Source organism: Periplaneta americana, chromosome 3 (genome assembly GCF_040183065.1).
Source record: "Periplaneta americana isolate PAMFEO1 chromosome 3, P.americana_PAMFEO1_priV1, whole genome shotgun sequence".
In the NCBI taxonomy this organism is placed as follows: domain Eukaryota; kingdom Metazoa; phylum Arthropoda; class Insecta; order Blattodea; family Blattidae; genus Periplaneta; species Periplaneta americana.
In genome coordinates this window covers 59,808,066-59,830,721 of record NC_091119.1, presented here as the reverse complement: position 1 = coordinate 59,830,721, position 22,656 = coordinate 59,808,066, and the positions used below count along the sequence as shown (strand labels likewise).

General features: G+C 35.5%; 1 protein-coding gene across 5 annotated transcripts in view; it reads right to left on the bottom strand.

The window, feature by feature from the left end:
• Positions 1 to 22,656, bottom strand: part of Usp20-33 (Ubiquitin specific protease 20/33) — a 77,600-nt gene that overhangs the window by 31,171 nt on the left and 23,773 nt on the right. For all 5 annotated transcript variants that reach the window (XR_011331226.1, XR_011331225.1, XM_069820581.1 and 2 more), the window contains exons 6-10: positions 19,555 to 19,934; positions 17,895 to 18,189; positions 11,225 to 11,368; positions 3,868 to 3,989; positions 2,823 to 3,001 (exon numbers count right to left, since the gene is read on the bottom strand). Coding sequence is in view for 3 of the 5 variants with exons in the window: in XM_069820581.1 (XP_069676682.1) it covers positions 2,823 to 3,001; positions 3,868 to 3,989; positions 11,225 to 11,368; positions 17,895 to 18,189; positions 19,555 to 19,934 (1,120 nt within the window). In the remaining 2 variants the exon portion in view is untranslated. The remainder of the gene's footprint in view (positions 1 to 2,822; positions 3,002 to 3,867; positions 3,990 to 11,224; positions 11,369 to 17,894; positions 18,190 to 19,554; positions 19,935 to 22,656) is intronic.

Below are 22,656 nucleotides of genomic sequence, written 5' to 3'. Positions count from 1 at the left end.
AAGAGACAGCCTGAATTTGTTTATTAACACAGTATAGGTATTCATACAGTAAAGAAACTTCGCCACTTTTTCTGTCAGACATGCGCTCACATACAGCTAGCGATACAACCGGCAAGTAACTAACACTACTGTGAAACTCAGCTGTTTATATGTTATGGTGATGATACAGAAGTGAAAGATTTATTACAAGAATGAGGGTTTTGAAGGGGCCGTATTGTTCAGGCTTTAAATTGCAATGAAACCCATAATTGCATTTGTTCACTTCCTTCAAAAATCCATACATATTTTAGTGTAGGCCTAGTGGCTTACACTTGGCATCTGTACTTAACATGGTTAAGTTTGGGGTTTTTATCTTTTTATTTCGTTTTATTGTTAAGGTAAATTCTGCTGTAATGATTTCAGATGTAAAAAAATGGGTTATAAATATTCGGCGAGAGAACTTGCTAAAAATAAATACAAAATATTTGAATGCAAATTGCCATCCATGCACAGAACAAGACGAGAACAGTCAGCTTATGTATTTCAATAAGAACTTAAGAATTAAACTGATATAATCGAGCAAGATGGCTCAGATGGTAATGTTTGAGACTAGCATTCAGGAGGTCCTTGGTTCGAAGTCCGTAGCCTACCAATCTATGTTTCTTCATGGTTTTCCTCAGTCACGAAGCCAAATTTTGGATTGGAGATTTACATATCATGATTTATTATTGCCTTAATCACCAATGTCATACATATTAAAACAAAATCCAAATCAGTTAGGTACATGAACACAACTGATCTATAACACATGACAATGCAGTGCCGCGAAACAAAAATTTAATTTTACAAGTCTGTGTTGTGTATTGAAGAAGAAACTGCTCAAACTATCAAGAAGAAAAAGGAGAAGAAGAGAAGGAAGACGAAGCGATAAAATAGCTTCAAAATAGCTTTAAATTTGTAACTTATTTCATTCTGTAACATTTGCAAAGTGTAGGTCGTATTAGATATTTTTATTTTTTCATACAGAACATCTGAAAATTTGCTGTCTTATTGTATATTCGAGTTGTACTAGAATAAAGCCAATATGATAATTTATTACTCTTAGAGAATAAACTTGGCATAAAAGTACAAGGTATGTATAGCACTCACAGAAGATGCAATGAGTGAAAACTGTAGAGCTGAGGCTCCAAAGGTTTAAAAAATACACATGAGAAGGAAGGTCTTATATTATTAAAAATGTTCAGTACACAGATAGAAATTCATTGTGAGTAACGAACAAATTACTTTACATCAGCATAATCTTTATAAGATGATGGGCATGTGCGTTCTGCACAAATTGAGTGAGGACCATAAGTGTTACCATCTTGATGCTTGCAACATGCAATGGAACAGATACAACAACCCAAGTGACCACATTATTTGTATGCCAGATAGCACAGCTCTGATGTGTATATGAAGAAAGTTCCAGAAACTGTCTGCATGATCGATCGAAAAGACGCTCTTCTTCTTCTTTTTTAGACAATGTACAACCAAAGATTACAAGAACCCAATATGTAGTTGGGAAACTGTTACTTACTCATTATATTCTCCCGCTCTTACTCTAATTATCATCTTCCAAGACAGAGAAGAAGTGAAAATTAAGGAATTTCTCAAATCCAAAGACAACGGGTTTAATAGAAATGTTAATAGTTAAACAAAAAGTGCATTTCAAATTCAAAGAAAAATTTTATGAAAACCTTCAATCACAAACATACTCTTTATATGTGTCTAGAAAATTAGCAACAGCTGCATTCTGATTTCACATTTACTATTTTTGATCAGAACACCGGTTGCACAGAAAACCCAAGATTCCTAAATGCAATCAAAAAAAAAAAAAAAAAAAAAAAAAAACTCCGAAGGAAATAACATTTCAATGGATACCTAGTCATTGTAGTATACCTGCAAACGAGAAAGTCGATAATATTGCAAATCAGGCAACATATTTGCAACCAAGACCTCTTCAAGTGATATCTCTATCCAGTGCTTTTGCTTCAGTAAAGTCTCATTTTATAAACCTATGGATCAACAATTGGCTCTCTTCTGACAAAGGAAAAATTTTACAGTCTGTACAAAAGAAACCAAATGACACGGAAATGTACAAAAACTTGCACAGACATGTTCAAACATTTTTAACAAGAGCCAGAACAGGTCACATTGTCACACAATTGTACCTACACCAATTTCACATTTCTGATAATCCTACTTGTCTGTGGTGTAATAATCATGATGAAGATCTGGAACACATTCTTCTATACTGTATATCCATTAACCACAAAAGAAGTAAATCAAAATCATCAGTACCAGTTGCAGAAGACAGACCCCTGCAGTATATATTGACTACACCCCAACAGGCATTTATAATGAACACCGATCAAAATACCCCTCATTTCTCGTGAAAAACAAAAACTGAATAGACTACAGTGGACTTTATGTTGCCAACAAACAGCTGGATACATTAAGAAGATTGATTGACTGATTGATAAAACGAAAACACCTATTTTCTAAAAAGTGATAGAAGAACGTAAATTTGGAAAGTAAGAAAGAAAATGGTACAAGCTAGCTAACTCTCCGAACCACTGAACAAAAACACATTTTTAAACGGAAATAATCTAGTAACATAATACACTATAATCTGAGAAACAAAAATAGAGATTATCTGTAGGGTTCATTACAAATTATTTAATCAGTTTTTTTTTTCTTTAATCCAAGCTCTGCTGCTCATTTATGCATTCTGTCAACAAGACAAAGAATTTACCACATGTATTTTGTAGTGACACTAGATTTACAAAAAGAGTTGAAATTACCTTTATGTAAGTACGGTCGCATATCAAGTCCTTCTAAGGGGAAGGCTACGTAGTTTGCGATCTTTGCACTGAACATCAACTCATGGCGGAATCTCTTCAAGTGGATGCATAATACTTCTGGAAGTTCCAGCACTTTTGAGTACTTCACTCCGTTTCTTAATTTATTGCACTTTTCACAGCTGTAACAAAAAAAAAAAAGATATTTTTTACTGATTTATTTTACAGCGCTTTATCAACTGTTATGATTATCAAACATCTGAATGAAATGAAGGTGATAATGCCAGTTGAATGAATCCAGGGTCCAACACCGAAAGTTACTTAGCTTTTGCTCTTAATGGGTTGAGGGAAAACCACGAAAAAAATCTCAAATAGGTAATATGTCCCAAATAGGATTTGAACTCAGGTCCACTCATTTCACACTAACCGTTATTCTACAGCAGTGGACTAAGGTATTGTAAAGTTAAAATTATAAACTGTTAAAAAAATTGAAACTCTATCCCTTATAAAGGTAGTCTCCTTTCAAGTCTCTTAAATGTCAAAATCTTTGCAAGTCTATTGCAGCGGTCTTACAGTTCAGTCAAACAAATAGCTACACAACGAGAGGAGGAGGAGGAGGAAAGAACGAGAAAACAGCCAACTCTTCAGTTCTGCTCTCCCTGAGTACTTAATAGGATATGGTGGTCGTAGTTTGAATGTTGAGTAGCTATTAATAATATGATGGTAAAAGTGAACACAGTAATCAATCACCAGGTTATTAATTGTGGGAAAATTAGTTATTATTGGTTAATATTTGAAACTAAGACATGCCAGATTATTAATGTAACAGAAAAAGAGTTATCTATCAATATTTGAAACTATAACATAATCGCATAAGTATCATGACCCATCAATGTTCGGATCTATCATCAAATGACGTCACATGAAGCATTTCCCTTTCTTCCCCTCCCATACACAGGATTTGGAAATCACAGCTCCTATGCAGCTCTTCACTCAATCCCATGTAACAGCTGAAAATTAATTCCGTACCTTCACTGTAACATTTTACCTGTACATGTTGTCCCCTTTCAGCTCATCAGCTGAGAAGAAAGCAGCCAAGCAATCATGAAGACTGACTGTAGGACCCCAAAACCAGCTACGAATCCACTCCCACAACCATATCACCCAGCCCTGAAAACAAAACATACAGAAAATTCAATCCATTTGTATGTTCATTTTCATAAATCTTTAAGTTTGCTTATTATATTTCTTAATATGAGAGCCCAGTAGCAATTTCATGTCACATGAACACTGTTCAGCTTTGCTCCAATATGAGTTGATGGCATTTGTTGGAAAGTTTAATATCCTTTTGAATTTATCTCTGCAAGGATTTGCTCTCTTACAATTAAAAAGAATGTGCTGAAGAGTTTCTATTTGTGAACTGAAGACTTTTCATGTTGGGTTGTTTATTACATCGAATTTCAAGAGGTAGCAGTCTGTTATGATGTTCCCAGTCCTGACCCATGCTACAGAAATCCGTGTTCTACTATTCTGCTTACTAAATAATTTTAAGTAGTCAGATTTTTTCAAGATGACAAAAAGTGCTCTTCATGCAGATTTGTACCACACTTCTACACAAAAATTAGGTAAAACTATCTTTGACCTTATTTAGAGACCAGCTTAATGACTCATGTGATGCAGGAATGAGAGTCAAGAGTTGACGCTTCCCTGGTTATGCCATCTGCACTCTCATTACCTTTGATGTCACAATAGCTAGGAATCCATTGGACAATTATTATGTATCCTTCTGTTTTAAATATGATGCAGGAGTAAATAATCTTTGGTTCGCAAGAAGTAATCTGTGAACCAGTATTTTTTATTTATTTATGTAACTAGCTAGCTAGTGAGTACAAATTAAAATTATGAAACAAAAATGTTTCTAGCCACTACCGTGAGAGCCAGGCTCGTGTACGGTGTGGTCTTAGCCAATAATATAACATAAAATTTACAAGGACAGTTTACTAAATACAGTAAATACCTTAATTCAAACCAATAAATAACACACAAAGAGCAAAGAAAAAGAAGAAAGAGAAAAAGGGAGAAAAAACACATTTAATATATATATATATATATATATATTGATAATCAGACAGAAGCTAGTGATATTCAATAAAAACATGAATATAGTCGACAGAAATAAAAGGTAAAAAAAAATACACACATTTGTTAATAATATATATCATGAATAATTTTATAAATTTCTTTTTTAAAAGCTCCAATTTTAAAATATTTCAAATTTGGAAAATGGTTTGTAATTTTATTATAAAGTCTTGGGCCGAAACTAGCACCATGTTTAAGAGTTGCACTTGTATGAAATTTAGGCTCAATTAATGGGAAAGTAGACTTTTGTGTTCGAGTATGATATTTATGTCGATTAGATTTATGTTTTATTTGATTTCTGTAGTAGTAAGTTAGTAAACTATATTTATAAATTTCTTCAAGAATTGATACTTTAAAATCTGTATAAATTAAATTTGTTGGGTAATCCATATTTTTGGTTAGACAAATTTTTATTAATCTTCTGTGTAATAAAATTAATGGATTAAGTACAGATGATGCTACTCCACCCTAATTTATTATACCATATTGTATTAATGATTGTACTAAAGCTAAAAAATATTATTCTTAATGACTCCTTAGTCATAAAATTTCGAAGTATTACGAATTTATAAATTGTCTTTCTTATATTTGTACATATAAAATCAATTTGTTTATCCCAAGGTAAATGCTGATCTATAATAATTCCTAAATATTTGACTTGTGTGGAAGGTGTTAGATGTGGGCAATTACAATTATTATTTGTTAATTCATTACATGAAATATTATGTATTACTACTAAGTGATAATTATTCATAGGTGGAGGTAAACCTTTCTTTGTTAAAGAAAATGGAATATAGGTACTTTTATTAGTATTTAAGGACAAGAGATTAGAGTCAAGCCAATTTTTCACTACATTAATTCTATTGCTAGCATTTAAATAAGTGTTATCCCAATTTTCCCCATTAAATGTTAGTACAGTATCATCTGCAAAAGAAAATATATTACCACCATATTTCTTTAGATCAATTTTCAACAAATTATTAATCTATATTATAAATAAGATTGGTCCTGATACTGTACCTTGTGGAATGCCAATATCGATCAATTTATAATTGCTGTTACAATTGTCAATAGTATTGCATTACTACCTGCAGGGATGATTTCCTGTCAGTGAGAATGCAGATGGTCTACTTGGAGATCTCAAATGTAGACATGTGCAGTCTGAATAGCTAACAATTCGGCATCCATACTGGGTAAAGATGTTGGAATATACCTATGTTCTCTCATACACAGTGAGTCCTAAAAAACGTTCCCAATGTTTCTATTGGCCGATCAGTGGCAGGTCTGCAGTACTACTACTGCTGCTTGCATTTGCAAACTCACAGCACTTTGCCAGATTAAAACTTAAGTACTATGTTACATTAGTAACATTCAGTATTTCACCGGCACTATCACCTTCATCTCATTCAGACGCTAAATAATCTAAGATGTTGATAAAGCGTTGTAAAATAACCTACTAAAAAAATCATTCAGTACTCACTCTCCTTACAGTACCTGCTGGAAGTGGTTCCCCATCTTGTGTGATACAGTGCATAATTTACATCACACCATTCACAGAATCTGTTTCATTAAACCTATTCACCAAATTTAGTATTGTTTTTCTACATGGAGTTGGGTGGCCAGGGAATTTATTTCTAAAGCTTCCACTTCTTTTGCCACACAATTAATATAACACAGTACGTAAGTTTCAATCTGACAAAGTACTATAAGTTCGCAAATGCAAGGAATGGTGGTAGTGGGGAGGGGGGGAGGGAACTTACCGCTGGTCGGCCTACAGAAACACCTAAAATGTTCACTGGCACTCAATGTAATATACAGACTGCTTCAAAGAACCTGTTGTCATCCCTTTTTCTTGAAAATTACATAACACTGGGTGTTTACGAAAAAAATATTGTGACCAAAACCTACACAAAGAATCGATTGGTGGATAAATCGGGGTAACCAGGGTCAACTCTGAATTTTCAAATGAGAACTTAGAGTGTGTAAAGTATCATTAGATATGAATTTTAAAAAAGAAGCAATTGTCACTAAATTTTTTTCTAACTTTCAATCTTTATTCACAATCAAAGAAAACAAAAAAATAAATTGTAAATACAGTGTCTCTGTTTTGTTATAAGACTTGGTGTAATATGTATGTTAAATCAACAGTCCGAAGACTGGTTGAAACATCACAAGTGACACCACCAAGGCATCACTCATGAGGCAACTAAGCCAGGAAATAATGGGATATGATCCATATGACCTAGCCGGGAGGACTTACAGACAACTCTACTGACCATATCCCCTCTTCACCATTTAGGGCACTTATGCATGCCATGGCAGATATCATGCTGAAATGGCATTTGCTCCATTTTTGATGGAACAATTATACCGTTGTGACTCAATCCCCAGAGACTCTGTTAAAAACAGGTTGTACCATGGGACGGTAAGGATGGGATTTGAGTAGGAGAGGTTATGGAATACACTTGACTAATAAATTATGAAATTTCCATTGATGGTAAGAGGGAATTAACATTGATAACATAAAGAAAGTTCTATTGTTCTGAGTATAGCAGCATGCAATGCACATACAGAACAAATCTTTCCGTTGATGAATAATAAATGGTCTGATAATAGTTGAAGCCTACATCTAATGAAAGCTGAGTTACAAATCATTGTTCATTTTGGTTATACATATAAAGTATTTGTTGTGTATATCTACTTTTGATGCTAATGGCTTCGTTGCCAAAGCCCGGCATTAGATAACAACAACAACTTTTGATGCCCATGCCTACTTAAAACAATTCAAACCTACCCGCACAACACCAGTCGCTGTTTTCTCTCTCTCTCTCTGAAAACAGCTTGATTCGCTCTTCTCTCTTGTAAGGGAGAAAGCAAGTATTGTGCAGTGACACATCATATGCGTGCCACGTTGGCAGTGAAATACCCCCAGGCATGGGTGAAGTCAACCGTGTTCCAACCACCATGGTTCCGAGTGGGGTATAAATACAGCAAGGCCACAAGTCCACAGTCACTCATTCACTAGATGACAAAGACGTAGCTCTAACGTATCCTCAGTCAATAGCAGCAGTCTTCCAACCGACCTACGCTATGGTTGTCTTTTGTTCGGACATGTCCATACACAGCCACCACTCGGGAACAGGGAACCCTTCTGCGCCCCTGTCTCCTGTGCTCTTCCTACATCGCTGAATCTCTCTCACCTTTTTCATACTCTTTAGTTATTCCTTTCCTCTTATCTCACTACAGACCTCCGCTTTCTTATTTTCCCTGCCCTTAACAGATCATGCCTCGGCTTGTGAAAATAAATCCTCTCCTCAACACTCCCTCTAGAGTCGGTAAGTTGCGAGTTCACTCTGTTTGATCTGTCGATGATAGAGGTCACCCATCCCCGCTCCTGAAGTCGGTAAGTTACATAGTATGCTGTGTTGATCCTCTGATGCCAGGAGCTTGTTCTCGAAGTCGGTAAGTCGCACAGAACGCTGTGTTGATCCTTCGAACTAGAGAACTGACCTTCTACCTGATTCCATCTTTCTCGCTATCCTGCCCCCCCCCCCCCGATGGACAATGAAAGCAAGTCGATCTTCCCCAGGCACTCCCGTTACCTTTATCTCCCTCTCACTTCACTCTTACAGTGCTATCATCCATCATAACTCTCCGCATCAAAGCCTCAGGACGAATTTCATCAGTTGCTATCACGCCTCTCCATTTCCCCTGCCACAGAACTAGAAGGGAGACACAATTATACTTTCTTTGTTATCTCTGTAATAAACTAATGTTACTTTAAAACAGTCTTTCCTTAAACTTCACCATAGTTTCGTATCATCATCCCACCCACAAGCTACAGCCATCTTGTCCCGTCACTCCCGTTTCCCCTCCCCACCTCGACTACACGTCGGAGAGGGAATGACCACGGATACCAGTGTACGACAAGTGTAGTATTTAAAAAGTAATAGAAAATTCCGGGCCACTGCCAAAGATGTAAATAAAATATCACTTCAAATAAGACTATCTATAATCATTTTGAACTGGTACTCAAAATATTCCTTATTTTGACAAAAAATGTTGGCAACTCTACATGCGTCCTGGGGCCCATTTCACAATCCTTACAAATTACAAATTAACAATTTACAAATAACAAGTGAAAGTTTACAAATGCTTGTAAATTGTGTTTCACAATGCTATTTTATTAGTTTGTAAAGTCTGACGAACTTTACAAAATCAGCTAAAGAAATTTACAAATACGCATTATTGGTTACACAATATCGCCAACAACAGTTTACAAAAATCGCTAAGGAGCAGAGCTGAAGTCACTGTATTTTTACTATTATCGATACATATGTTTATATTTTGTACTAAAATAGATTATTCTAAGCTTGCTGATTCATATTTCACCAACAGAAAATATAAAGTATTGTTAAAAAAAATTAAAAGTATTTAGATTTTTATATATTAGCGACAATGGAGTTTCATGTGATGTGATTGGTCGAGTATACAAATACGTCTGTTACTTAAATGACCAAAGTTAGCACAATATTCAGTCAAATAAGTAAATAACAGATTTGGTCCACGTACAAATATGCAATTTATAAAATAATTACGATGTCTAAACACAAAATCAGGTTAATTTTTTGTGTTGATCCATCAGTATTTATTAATGTTGCATTCCTAACCTCTCAAACATTAGTGATCCCATCAGCAGCATAAAAATTCTGTGCTATAGTAAATAACATTTTGGTGATCAAAAACCTGCCCCGAATTTAACTCTTTTAACAACATCAACTACCCTGTGGGCACTTTTGCACACTGATATCTTAGAAATTCCATGCTTATCTGCTAACCCACGGAACTGACAGCTAGTATGCATCCAATGCAAAACAATACAGTTCTCGCTTTGAGGTTAGGGCATCACTTTTCTCTTTTGGATGTTGGATATGATGTACCATATCTTGTAGGAGAGATTCCAGCGAAACGGGACTCGAAACGACTTCAGGATACCGCGTAAGTAGTGTCGCTATTGCATTATTGAATTATTTATTTTTGGTGCAAGGAACTTCTATATTAAGTGCGAGTATTTATTAAATACAGTCTTCGCATCTAAATACTTACGCAATATTCTGAAGTATAGCGCAGGACTCATTCGAAACCTTTCATTAAATTTATACAATGATACGAACGTGTTATTAATTCTCGCCCAGAGAATTTTTCATTTGATTAGGACTAAATTCAATATCTTTGTCTGAGTCATTAGAACTCCTTTAATAACATCAAAACTGCGCTAATTTAATTCTTAATATTATCCAGTTACTCAAAAATTAATTTAATAAGTATTTCTTTATTGTATTTATTCATAATTTGTTGCAATATCAAACTTTACACATCTCAGAGGTATTGTAGAAAATGTGCTAATTTTACAAGTAAAATTTACACGTTTGTAAAATTACTCTTCATTGTGAAACAGAATACTTGTAAAGTGAGCAAAATTTAATTTGTAAAGATTTGATTTCCTTTGTAAAGTTCAACATTACAAACAAAGATTGTGAAACAGAAGTTTACAATTTTACAAGCAAAGTTTACAATTTACAAAGATTCTAAACATTGTGAAACAGGCCCCTGTTCTCAATATTGCAGCTGGGACAAAATACGAATGCATGGCTCTTATAGATCTCCTGATTACCAAGAAGCCTTGCACTATTACAGAACTATATGATCTCTAGAATGTGGAAGTTCACGCAACAGTATATTTTTATTAACTGAGCATATATTTGAAAGCTTTGTATATCCTTTCCAATCATGCCCTATAGGTTAAAATAATGTCATGCAGATGTTTCACATTTTGCATATATTGATGTTATTCGCCATAAATGCATATTTTAATTTATTTTGCATATGCAACGTTTTCGTCATTCGATCTATTTGTTTTTCTTCTCAAAACCCACATAGGGAAGATATTAATTGAAGAGTCCACTGCAAGAATGATGGATGTCATTTGGAATAAATTTTGCAGGAGAAGCAATTGAAAGTTTGAAATGCTTAGCGCTCAAAGCTTAACTGTGATTTTCCGATCATTACTGGACAATGACTGTCAGTGTTAATGCCATATAACTCTCTATATACATTCTATATGTCTTAAGCTATGCATTGATAGTCTTGGTTCATTTTTGACAAGAAAGTGACATCCATCATTCTTGCAGTGGACTCTTAAATTTTATTTCTTCATTATCAACACTTGAACAACAGACAAGGTAATATTCATTTTATTGTGTTACCTGATCTCCTGCATATACATCTGAGCAAGCAGAAAGTCCTCCTTTCTGCTGTGGTGTCAGTGTTCCTTGATGCAGCATATGTATGTGGTCTCTGCTGGGAATTGGTAATGATAGGTCCTGGAATGTTTCCACCCTTGTTGATATCTGTAACAATACAAACATTATACAAAAAAATCTACCGTAACCTTATTCTGGCGAATTTTAAGATAATTAGATCAGAAATAATTTTTATGCACACACAATATAATGTTAGACAAAATATGACCAGTTTCTATAATCGAAGTCCCCTTCAGATAGCTCTGTGCAAGTTCATGAGTGCTGGATGCTGATGACAAGTCAGTAGACAAATGGCGAGACATGAAGCTGAAACCCTTGCCCTAAAACTAAGAGATTTTAAACTTTTATGTTGTCTGGTTATATGGCACTATGTTTAAAACGAAATCAATGTTTCTATAAAACTGCTGCAAAGCATAAAAATGGAGCTGAGAATTGTCATAACAATCATACTAGCACTTACACTTAAAATAATCTGGAAAACAGATGCACATGTTGAAAAGTTATATATGCACAGGACATGGACTGAAAGACGAAGAGGGTTCCTAATGGTCTCAAGAAATGGAAGTTCATGAAGTAAATAATATCTGTGATTTTAAAGTGGATGGCTGGAGTTCTTGCTTCTTGAAATAACTATCAAACCTTTATTGTTTCATAACCTTCCTTCATCGGACTCATGCAGTGGTGATATTTGGCCGGTTCACATCATTCGGATGAACCGGTTGTTAAATTATTTCTAGGTAATATTTGAATTACCATGGACATATACTGTATATTAACACAGATACACATGAGGGAACTGGTTGTTAAACTTTTTGAATATCACCACTGAGCTCATAACAGGCTGCTTGAGATTATGTAAATGTTAGGTCATCCAGAAGAAAAGTACCAGCACACGATACAAGATGACAATTAGCAGAATTTAGATAATAGAATTTAATGGTATTAAATAGCAAATGAAGGTCAGTAGAATAACGATAATCACAGATGACAATAATTTAAACTTAACTCTAGTGTTACTGATGTTTGTAACATTTAATTATTCCCTTTTATCCCAGTTACATTTCCTGCACAGTAATGTATAAACTGTAATTATTTTAAAGAATTTAATTTCCAGAGATTCTATTCATTGTAACTGATCCTTCCTTAATGTCGAAGTTTCACGGTCATACAATAATAAAACATGAACTCGTCTCTTTCTTTTGATTAGTGTTAACTGTCACAAAAACTAAGAGAAGATAAATGGATAAGGTAATGCGATATTGATCTAAATGAGGTAAAGAGCAATGGTGAATTTTTAGAAGGGGTATGGATTGTGATTCGTTCTTTTTGTTTTATTTGTATTCAGTTTTAGATTCTACTGTGCTACTGGTCAGCTTGATGAGTTAATGACCGAATTTGGTATAATTTTTTCTATTCAATAATCCTACTTGTCTGTGGTGTAATAATTATGATGAAGATCTGGAACACATTCTTCTATACTGTCCATCCATAAACCACAAAAGAAGTAAATTAAAATCATCAGTATCAGTTGCAAAAGACACAGCCCTGCAGTATATATTGACTACACCCCAACTCTGGCTACTAGCAACAGGCATCTATAATGAACACCTATCAAAATACCCCTCATTTCTCGTGAAAAACAACAACTGAATAGACTATAGTGGACTTTATGTTGTAGCAAACAGCTGGATACATTAAGAAGATTGCTTCTCTATTTAATACCTAATTCCCTCTTTACCCTTTCCTATCCAGTCCTCTGACTGAACTCTTACTTTCTTCGACCCCGATGGTATTAGAGCATTCGAGGCTTAGGGGTTCATTTCACTTTCCTTCCTACCCTTTCTACTTTTCTGTTCCTAGTGCTGACCTGCTATGGCACTAAAATCGTCCTCCACTGCCTTAAGGAGGGAAAGCTGGTGATTAACAATATCTCCCAACTAGATCTAGTAGACCCGTCGACCAACAGCAGGTGTGTCCTCCAGACATTCTGGGGGTTGTGTGTGGATGAAGTAGCCACCTAAACGTTAAAACATGGTGTTCACTTAAATCGGCTACAACTTGCCATTTAGCCACTCCAATATGAAATGAGTACCATTAAGGTAAAATTATCCGGAGGTAAAATGGTCCCCCAATCGTCCAATATAAAAAAAGCTCGTAAAAGATTCTCCCTTCTGAAAAGACTAGCAGGAAAGAAATGGGGATGCTCTAGAAATACTTTGAACACTACATACAAAATTTTTATACAGCCAGTGCTGACGTAGTACGGAGAAATTTTAATTACAGTACTTCACCTTTCATGAACGAAATAGAACGTGTTCAAAACCAAGCTCTCAGGCTCATTACTGGTGGAATCAAAACAACTCCAATAGATTCTATGAGATTCCTCACTAATATTAACAGCATCAAAATGACAATAGAAGAAATAGCACTAATCCAATATGAAAAACTTATCAGATTACCAGGAAACAATTGGCATTCATACAGTCCTCTCTGTAGATTAAAAACTCAAAAAAGTTTCATATCCATGGTTCAAGAATTAAAAAGAAAACTTACAAATTAAACCAAACCCTTTAACTCTATTAAATATAGAATATAATCTAAATTTAACAGAAGAAATACTGAAATCAGAAGTAAACACTGAAATAATTGTCTTTAGAGACAATTAGTATTAGGTACCCTCCACAAAACTGGCTTCACTTATACACCGACGGATCCTTGATCTCCAGAGAACAAGGTGCCGGTGTAGATGTTACGTGCTGTCTCTTCTCACTTTATAGATCTCTTGGATATGGAACAACAAGTTTTGATGGAGAAATCATGCAATAAGTAAAAGTCTCCAGCAATCTGCTATGCCACATCAATAAATTTAAAAATGCAATTATATTGTCAGACTCCAAAGCAGCTATTCTATCAATAGTCTCTAGACACACACCTTTATTTCAAACAGCCGAAATAACTAAAATGCTCTCTCAATTAATATCACTCAATTCCAATGGATACCATCCCATTGTGAAATCCTGGGAAACGAGAATGCGGATGCTTTAGCAAAGAAGGGCAGCACTGCTACTTACAGACCTGTTACTAAATCTACCTATTACTCTGTGAAAAGATTTATTAAATCTACATACTTAGACTTCAACAAACAAAATTAGATAACACAATCACAAGGGAAAAAATGGAACTCTCTGCATCATAATCTCCAGTTGATTCCCGATTTACCACGAAAATCGTCTGCAGCTGCATTTAGATTGGCAACAGGCCATGACTGTTTGGCCAAGCATCTGCTTAGAATTGGAATATATCAGTCCCCTAACTGTCCATTGTGCAACTCAAACCAAGAAATGGATTCAGAACATCTCAAAATCTGTGCTTCAGTGGCTGACCATGACAATATCTGAAAAATATTGGAGTGCTAGAGGTCAAATGGCTTATTGTCAAATGCCTTGCATTAGAAAACAACACTTTTTTTTATCAATTTCGTATGTGCTACACACTTAACATTATTACTGCTCTTAAATGTTTGACATGTCTGCTTAGAACTACGTTGTCCTAACTCCACTTTTTTTTAAATTTAGATTTTTTATCAGATATTGTTATAAATGCTATGCTTATAGGTACACGTAAAAGTATTGAAATTATTAATTTTGTCGCTAAAAAGTGCCTAATTCAAAAATTTCATATTGTTCTAACTCCATTATACCCAATGGTTTAGATCCATAGTATTCCAATTCCTTGCATCCAATAAGAACAGTTCCCGCAACAGAGGACTTCAAGGTCCAATCAATCACAGTCTCTCGCACGCTATAATGTTCGACACTTACATCAGCTGTTGATGTTGTCTGAAGATAGTTTTAATATTGCCAAGGGACAAAGACATTGTATTCTTTGGCATGGAGGTGTAAGTAGAAGATATGGAAACTATATCTCTTGTGAGGGCCTTTCTTAAATGGAGAAAGTTACACAACACAGAACTGCATGCATTGTATTCTTCACCTGACATAATTAGGAACATTAAATCCAGACGTTTGGGATGGGCAGGACATGTAGCACGTATGGGCGAATCCAGAAATGCATATAGAGTGTTAGTTGGGAGACGGGAGGGAAAAAGACCTTTAGGGAGGCCGAGACGTAGATGGGAGGATAATATTAAAATGGATTTGAGGGAGGTGGGGTATGATGATAGAGACTGGATTAATCTTGCACAGGATAGGGACCGCTGGTGGGCATATGTGAGGGCGGCAATGAACCTTGGGGTTCCTTAAAAGCCATTTGTAAGTAAGTAAGATGGCCTTAAATTACTTAATTTGGTCGTAAAAATAATCCATAATTGCAGAAAATTATTTTTTGGTCAGAGTCGTGTCTACCACAAAACAAAAACTCATTTATGTCCACTGTACTTATGCACCTTTTGGAACAAAATGATCATAATGTTAACTTAGATGAACATAAGTACCAGGAACCAGTATAAAGTGCAATTCCAAAAGTGGATGCAATGCACAGTGTTTTTATTTGTAATGGGTCGTTCCATACAGTATGGTGTCTTCTGCATTTCTACTTATCTTATACAATTTTTTGATAGTCCATGTATAGTGTACAGACCCAAATTTTGTTTCTGGGTCTGTATATACTTTTTAGTATTCTTATAGAATTTTTAACTCATATCTTTATAAAGAATGAGAAAGAATATTACAGGCCTTTTAAAAAAATCTACGTGAAAAATTTAAGATGGTTAGAGAAGTTGACAGATTTAAAAGTAACAGTACGAGGGTAATTTGAAAAATTCTTGGAATGAAATAGAAAAATAACAACATATCTAATTTTTTTTTCTATGTAGTCTCCCTGTACACTAATGCACTTGGTCCATTGATGTTCCAATGCCTTTATTCCACCTCGAAAATTAGATTCCTTCAGTGCAAAATACTCGTCAACTCCAGCTATCATAGGAGAATCTCCATCCACAAAGGAAAATTTTGAGCTTAGGGAAGAGACGGAAGTCTGATGGAGCCATATCAGGCGAATAAGGCGAGTGTGGCAATAATTTATACTCAGTTCATGTATTTTTGCCATGGCAACGACACATGCGTACAGGCATGCATTGTCTTGATGGAATAGGACTTTCTTCCTTGCCAAACCTGGCCTTTTTTTTGCGTATCTTTTGCTGTAGCTGGTCCAGGAGGTTAGCATAGTATTGTCCCGTAATTGTTTGACCAGTGAGAAGATAATCTATCAACAGAATCCCTTTTGCATCCCAGGAAACTGATGCCACGATCTTTCTGGCAGATCATATTGCCTTTGCTTTCTTTGATGGTGGAGAATCAACATGTTTCCACTGCTTTGACTGTTGTTTTGTCTCTGGGGTATAGTGGTGGACCCATGTCTCATCTGTGATCACAAACCGGCACAAAGAATCTTGTTGGTTTTTCTGAAAATGGGCCAAACATTGTTCAGACATTTGCATTCTGATGCATTTTTGATCCTGTGTTAACAGTCGCAAGACCCATCTAGCAGATAATATTTTCATACCCAATTCCTCAGTTAAAATGTGACATGCCCGTTCAGATGACATCCCTACAGCTTCAGCAATTTCTCGCACTTTCAGTCGGTGATCCTCCAATACCATTTCGTGCACTTTTAAATAATTTCTGGGGTAGTGACACATCTTGGGCGACCACTACGCGGATCATCTTTTAAGCTCTCCCAACCAAATTTAAACTCGTTGGTCTACTTGGCAACAACTGAATATGGAGCAGAGTCCCCCAGTGTGTTTTGAAAATCAGCATGAATTTCATTTGCTTTCATATCTTTCTTTACGAAGTACTTTATCACTGCTTGAATCACGGTTTTTTTTCCATCTTCACAAATCATTACATGGGAACAATAATACACAGGCATCCGCACCACAACTCTCTACCCAGGGCACTGATGCGCCATGAGTTTACTCATGAAGAACGACTAATCATTACGTGAGAACCAGGTGGCGCTAGTGGTGACCTCTGATGGTAATTCCGAAAACTTCTCAAACAACCCTAGTATTTCTTTGTCTATGTTGTCTCCATATCTGAGAGATTGCAGTATCACAAAAACACAAACCATACAATAAGCATAGGAAATAGAAAGGTGAATGAGGAATGTTCAGACAACAATTTGGAAGATAAACTACAGAAATAAACTGAAATAAATTAATTAAATTATTTCCAAGAACAATGCTGCACGTAGTTGAAAGACTGAAAGAATTTTTTTTCTAAATTAAATTATTATTATTATTATTATTATTATTATTATTATAACATATTGGTAAATTAAATTAGTGTTATTAATTAGATTTAACAACTTTGTATACCTGCTATTTCGTAAATGGGGATTTTTCAAACTCCTCAAAAATCGAAATTCGAATTTTTGGTCCCAACTACTTTCTAGGCAGATTTTATTTAAGCACCTTTACACTCTTCTATCATCCCTATTACAAACTAAACACTATGGATATTTTCACAAGGTTTCCTATAATATTAGCAAATTAAGTAATGTAGACAAACACTGATAACCAGAATACCATCATTACAAGTTAACCATTAACTAAAATTAAACTAATATTAATGAGAAGAAAATGGCTTACCCTGTCACATGTAAGGCACTGTACTGAGCTCAACAGCTTTCCATCGAACACATCTGATATGATGGAACGATGTTTGACTGGAGCCTTCTTTCCCCTTAACAATGATCTCTGAGGGGATCCAGGAGCAGAGACTGAGCTAGGAGCTGTTGAGTTCGGTCCCCCGATTGGAGTACCAACAGTAGTGATAATCTGTGATGAGGACACACTGCCAGAATTCAAGTGAGTGTTCTTTGCGCTAGATGCAGTTAGCTTTGATCTTAACCTCTCTGGTGGAGGGGATGGTGACCGTGACAACCTATAACGACAGTTCACTTAATATATTTTATTTGCTTAATACTAGAATTCAGTATTAACGACTTTATTATTTACTTAGTATTTTACAATGTGGATTTGTTTATAAATCCAGAATGTGTCACCTGACTTTCACTCTGGGCCAGTGAACATCTTACTTCCACATTAGAGAAAGTATTGTAATGCTGTAAAAAAAAAATAAATTTCGAGCTTTTTGCGGAAATACACGTCTTTTAGCATCCCTACAGTGAAAAGTAGTTTTGGGCATGCACTCTGTCTGTGTACAGTGATTTCTCAAAAACTGGTCGCATTTTATTTATACACAATATCCATTGGTCAGTTTACCTGGAAATGTGCATGAAAAAAATTAATGGATTTTTTTTTTTTTCTATTTGAAATAAACACATAATACCACTCCAGTTCAAAATCGAATCGGATCCTCTCTTAATGATTTTGTATAACAGAATAAACTTAAATATGAAAAATAAAATTATAATATATAGAATTACTTATACTTTTCTCTGCAAATTCACTGTAAGTCTTGATGCTGAAAGCTGGAACACAACAGGGCACCTGGTAAATCCAAAAACAGAGAATAGCAGACTTATGTCAAGGACTTACTATCTTTTTTACAACTCCTTTATTACGCATGTGTCAACATTAAGGGAACATTACTTTAAAGATGTATAATGGACGGCAAGGAGTCTCAGTATAAATATGAAGGGTTCAGAGCCATAGTGGGCCAAGCACAATTTATTAAAAACGGAAAAAGCAAGGGTTAAAGTTAAGTGAATACCAAAGTTTAATGAAGATTGACAAGTTTTTGTTCGCGGAAAATCTCAGCAATGAGGTAATTCTTTAATAAATAAATACTAAATTATTTCGGAATATGTATGATAAGACTTTCTTGTGTTAAATTATTATCATTATTATTAAAAATAATTCGTAAATCCGTGGTGCTACAGCCCATGAAGGGCCAAGACCAACCAGCCAACTGCTGCCCTCACGTCCACATGCCGAAGCAGAGGTGAACGATCATCCAACCAGTATGGAGGTATTGTGTGGTTAGCACGATGATCCTCCCAGTTGTTATAGCTAGTTTTCAAAACCTGATTTTCGGTACCTATCGTAGCTCCCCAAGTGCATCATAATACTGGGTGGGCACTGATCCCATACACTGGCCGAAATTTCACGAGAAAATTTCTTCCCCCATGTGGACTCAAACCAGCTATCATTCCATAATGCAAGTCCTTAGACCATGACGTCACAGCATGAGACTATTAAAAATAATACCTATTATTATAATGATGATGACAATGGCAATGACAATATACTTATACATAATTAACAATAACACGCTTGTACTTACTTGCGCTTGCTCGCACTCCTGCTCCCACTGCTACCACCTCGCTCCCCTTCATCACTGAGTGAACTCCGTTCACTGACACCAGAGTCACAGGTCTCATATTCACCTTCTGATTGGCTGGAAACCCCTCCTCCACCTCCATTACCTTCTTCTCCATCGTCCTGGTCATCATCTTCATCAGATATCTCCTCTAGTGAGCCAGACCCTAATGACTTGCCTCCAGCACTCTGAGAATTCTTGTCTGGACCTCCTGCTCCACCTGATACATTTGAGACTGCAGATTCTGTTAAAGGTTCCTTGAGCTCTTCATGCAGCTGATCCATGAAGCAACGCAAGAATTCCTGTGTATCGTGTTGCTGATAGCCACGGAACATTGGATGAACCTAGACAAAAAAACACAGTAACAAATACTCGCTAATAACATTCATGACTGAACATAAAAAATTGATAAAAGCATGCAAAATCAGAAGCACTCATATTCACTCTACCAAATTCTGAGATAATTAGCAGAATATGATGTGAAGACAACTTTTTATTTACGGTTTACAGACTTCATTTTGTATTTTGGTGGAGTAATGCTCAATTTTTTCCTTCTCTCCACAAAGTTCTTTTTGTGTTGTAAGTAGTTCAATAAAATTTCATAGAAATTGGTAAAAATGTTTAATGCTTTTAATGGAAACATAATTCACGTTTATTAACATTTTATTTTTTACCTTTACTTACTTCGTTATTAATTGAGAAACAAGAATACTGTGATGATGTACAAAAATCTATTTCAAAACTTTAATGAAAATACACTTTCTACATTCCTAATATTGAAAAAGAGGTTTCAAGCATATCATCTCCTAACTTGTAGATGGCTTTTGTTCACATTCAGTATCTCAGTAAATTTGTGAGGGAATTCACATGAAATACAGTGCGTCACAGCACATTTTGATATAGTGTATGTCAGGTGACAAGCAGATCATTGCATATGTAGTTGTCATTGCAAGCTATCTTACTCTGTCAGCAGGTAAACACGTATGCAGCTTGGTTTCCATAAGCATGTGCAAGCCAGTTGTGAGGTGGCTGTGCAATGATTACATATCTACTATGTGAACATGTATACATGTCCAAAAGATACATACGTAAATTTCCTACAGCCCAGTTTCGTGTAGATACACAATATTAAATTTAGTGGACAGGTTTAACAAAACAGATTCTTTGAATAACCAGAAAAGTAAAAAGAAAACCTCGTATGCTGAAACTTTCTTGATAAATTTTGGTAAAACTGTTATCTGAAATGCATATTGGCCATGTAGTAAATCAGGATTTATTCAAAATTGGAGCAGATGCTTTTGGTCACGACTACAGTATTTTTAACATATAAATGTACAATAAACTGGCAAAAAAAAAAAGGTATAGTTTTACAAAACGAAAAAATATTTATACTATTCAACTGTGATTACCATCAAAGTTGTTGTTATTGTTGTTGTTTTCTAATGCCAAGCATTTGACAATAAAGTCATTTGACCTCTTGCATTCCAATATTTTTCAAAGATATTATCATGGTCAGCCATTGAAGCACAGATTTTGAGGTGTTCCGAATCCATTTCTTGGTTTGAGTTGCACAATAGGCAGTTAGGGGACTGATATATTCCAATTCCATGCAGGTGTTTGGCCAAACAATCATGGCCTGTTGCCAATCTAAATGCAGCTGCAGACGATTTTCGTGGTAAATCGGGAATTAACTGTGGATTATGATGCAGAGAGTTCCATTTTTTCCCTTGTGATTGTGTTATCATTACCATCAAAGTCAGTGGTTCTCAACATTTTTTTGTTCATGGCACACTGTCCTATGTAGTGAGTTCCCACGACACATTAACGTACGAGTTGGCAACAATGCAAGAGGGGACTAATGTATGAGTTGGCAACAATGCAAGAGCCTCGGTCTAGTGTGCTCACAGCTTTCTTTCACCAGTCAGATGTTTATAGACTTGCAGTCTTAAGGCCATTTTGTCCATATTCTGGCATATTTTGAGGTTGATTTTTAGTTTCACGCGTGTTATTTGTGTTATTATGTCAATCTAACTTCAGTATGGATAAGTTTTTGATTAAAAGGAGAAAAAAGTTGAAGATGAGTCGGTGACAATAATTTAACAGTAACAAAAGTGAGAACGAACCAATTCCAAGTGTAATTGTCGTGAAAGCAGCACAGAGGGTGTAGAACCTACTGGAACAGTCCATAACAACCAAGATAGTTACAGGTATTTAAACTTTGGATTTACGTTCAGTGGACCTGAAAACCATCCTGCACTAGAATGCGTCATGTATGGAGAAAAACTAAGTAACGAATTCACGGCCCATAGTAAATTGAGAATTGATTTTTGTATACCAAACACAGTAACTTATCTGGGAAAGATAAGAACTATTTTAGTCGATTGTTGTCATTGGAAGAAAAGCAAGCAAAAGCTACGAAACAGAGAAAAACTATTTCTAAAGAAGCGCATTTGGGCAGTTATAAAGTTGTCGAAATAGTAGCGAAAAAATGCAGCCCCACACTAATTTTACCTGTCTGCAAGGAAATAGTGAGGTCAGGTGACGGCACCGAGGGAATATCCATGGTTCCATTGTTAAACGATACTATTTTCCAGCGAACTGATGACATGTCTTCAGATATCCAGTACCATGTACGTGAAAACCAAAGCAACAGTTGAGTATTTCCACTACATCTCAACTAATCTACTGATATAAGTGTGAAATGTCAATTACTGAGTTACATCAGATTTGTTCATAAGGATTCGATTACTGAACAGTTCCTTTCATGTACTGAATTACCCTCAACGTAATCCAGGGCAGATGTATTGTAATTCGATATCCAGCATTTTGGAACAAAATGGGCTGGGCTTAAGACAAAATAAAACAAGAAGCATGAGAGACTTCTCTCAGTTGAACAAGAAATACATGTGTTTTTGTTTTTCAGTTCCATCACGAATTAAACTTTTGTGTAAGAAGCAAAAATAAATATTAAATGAAATTATTTTAATCACTTTTACAATAAAGTCTCAGAAGTTTCGCGGCACACCTAGCTAATCTCGTGGCAAAGTAGTGTGCCACGGCACACCT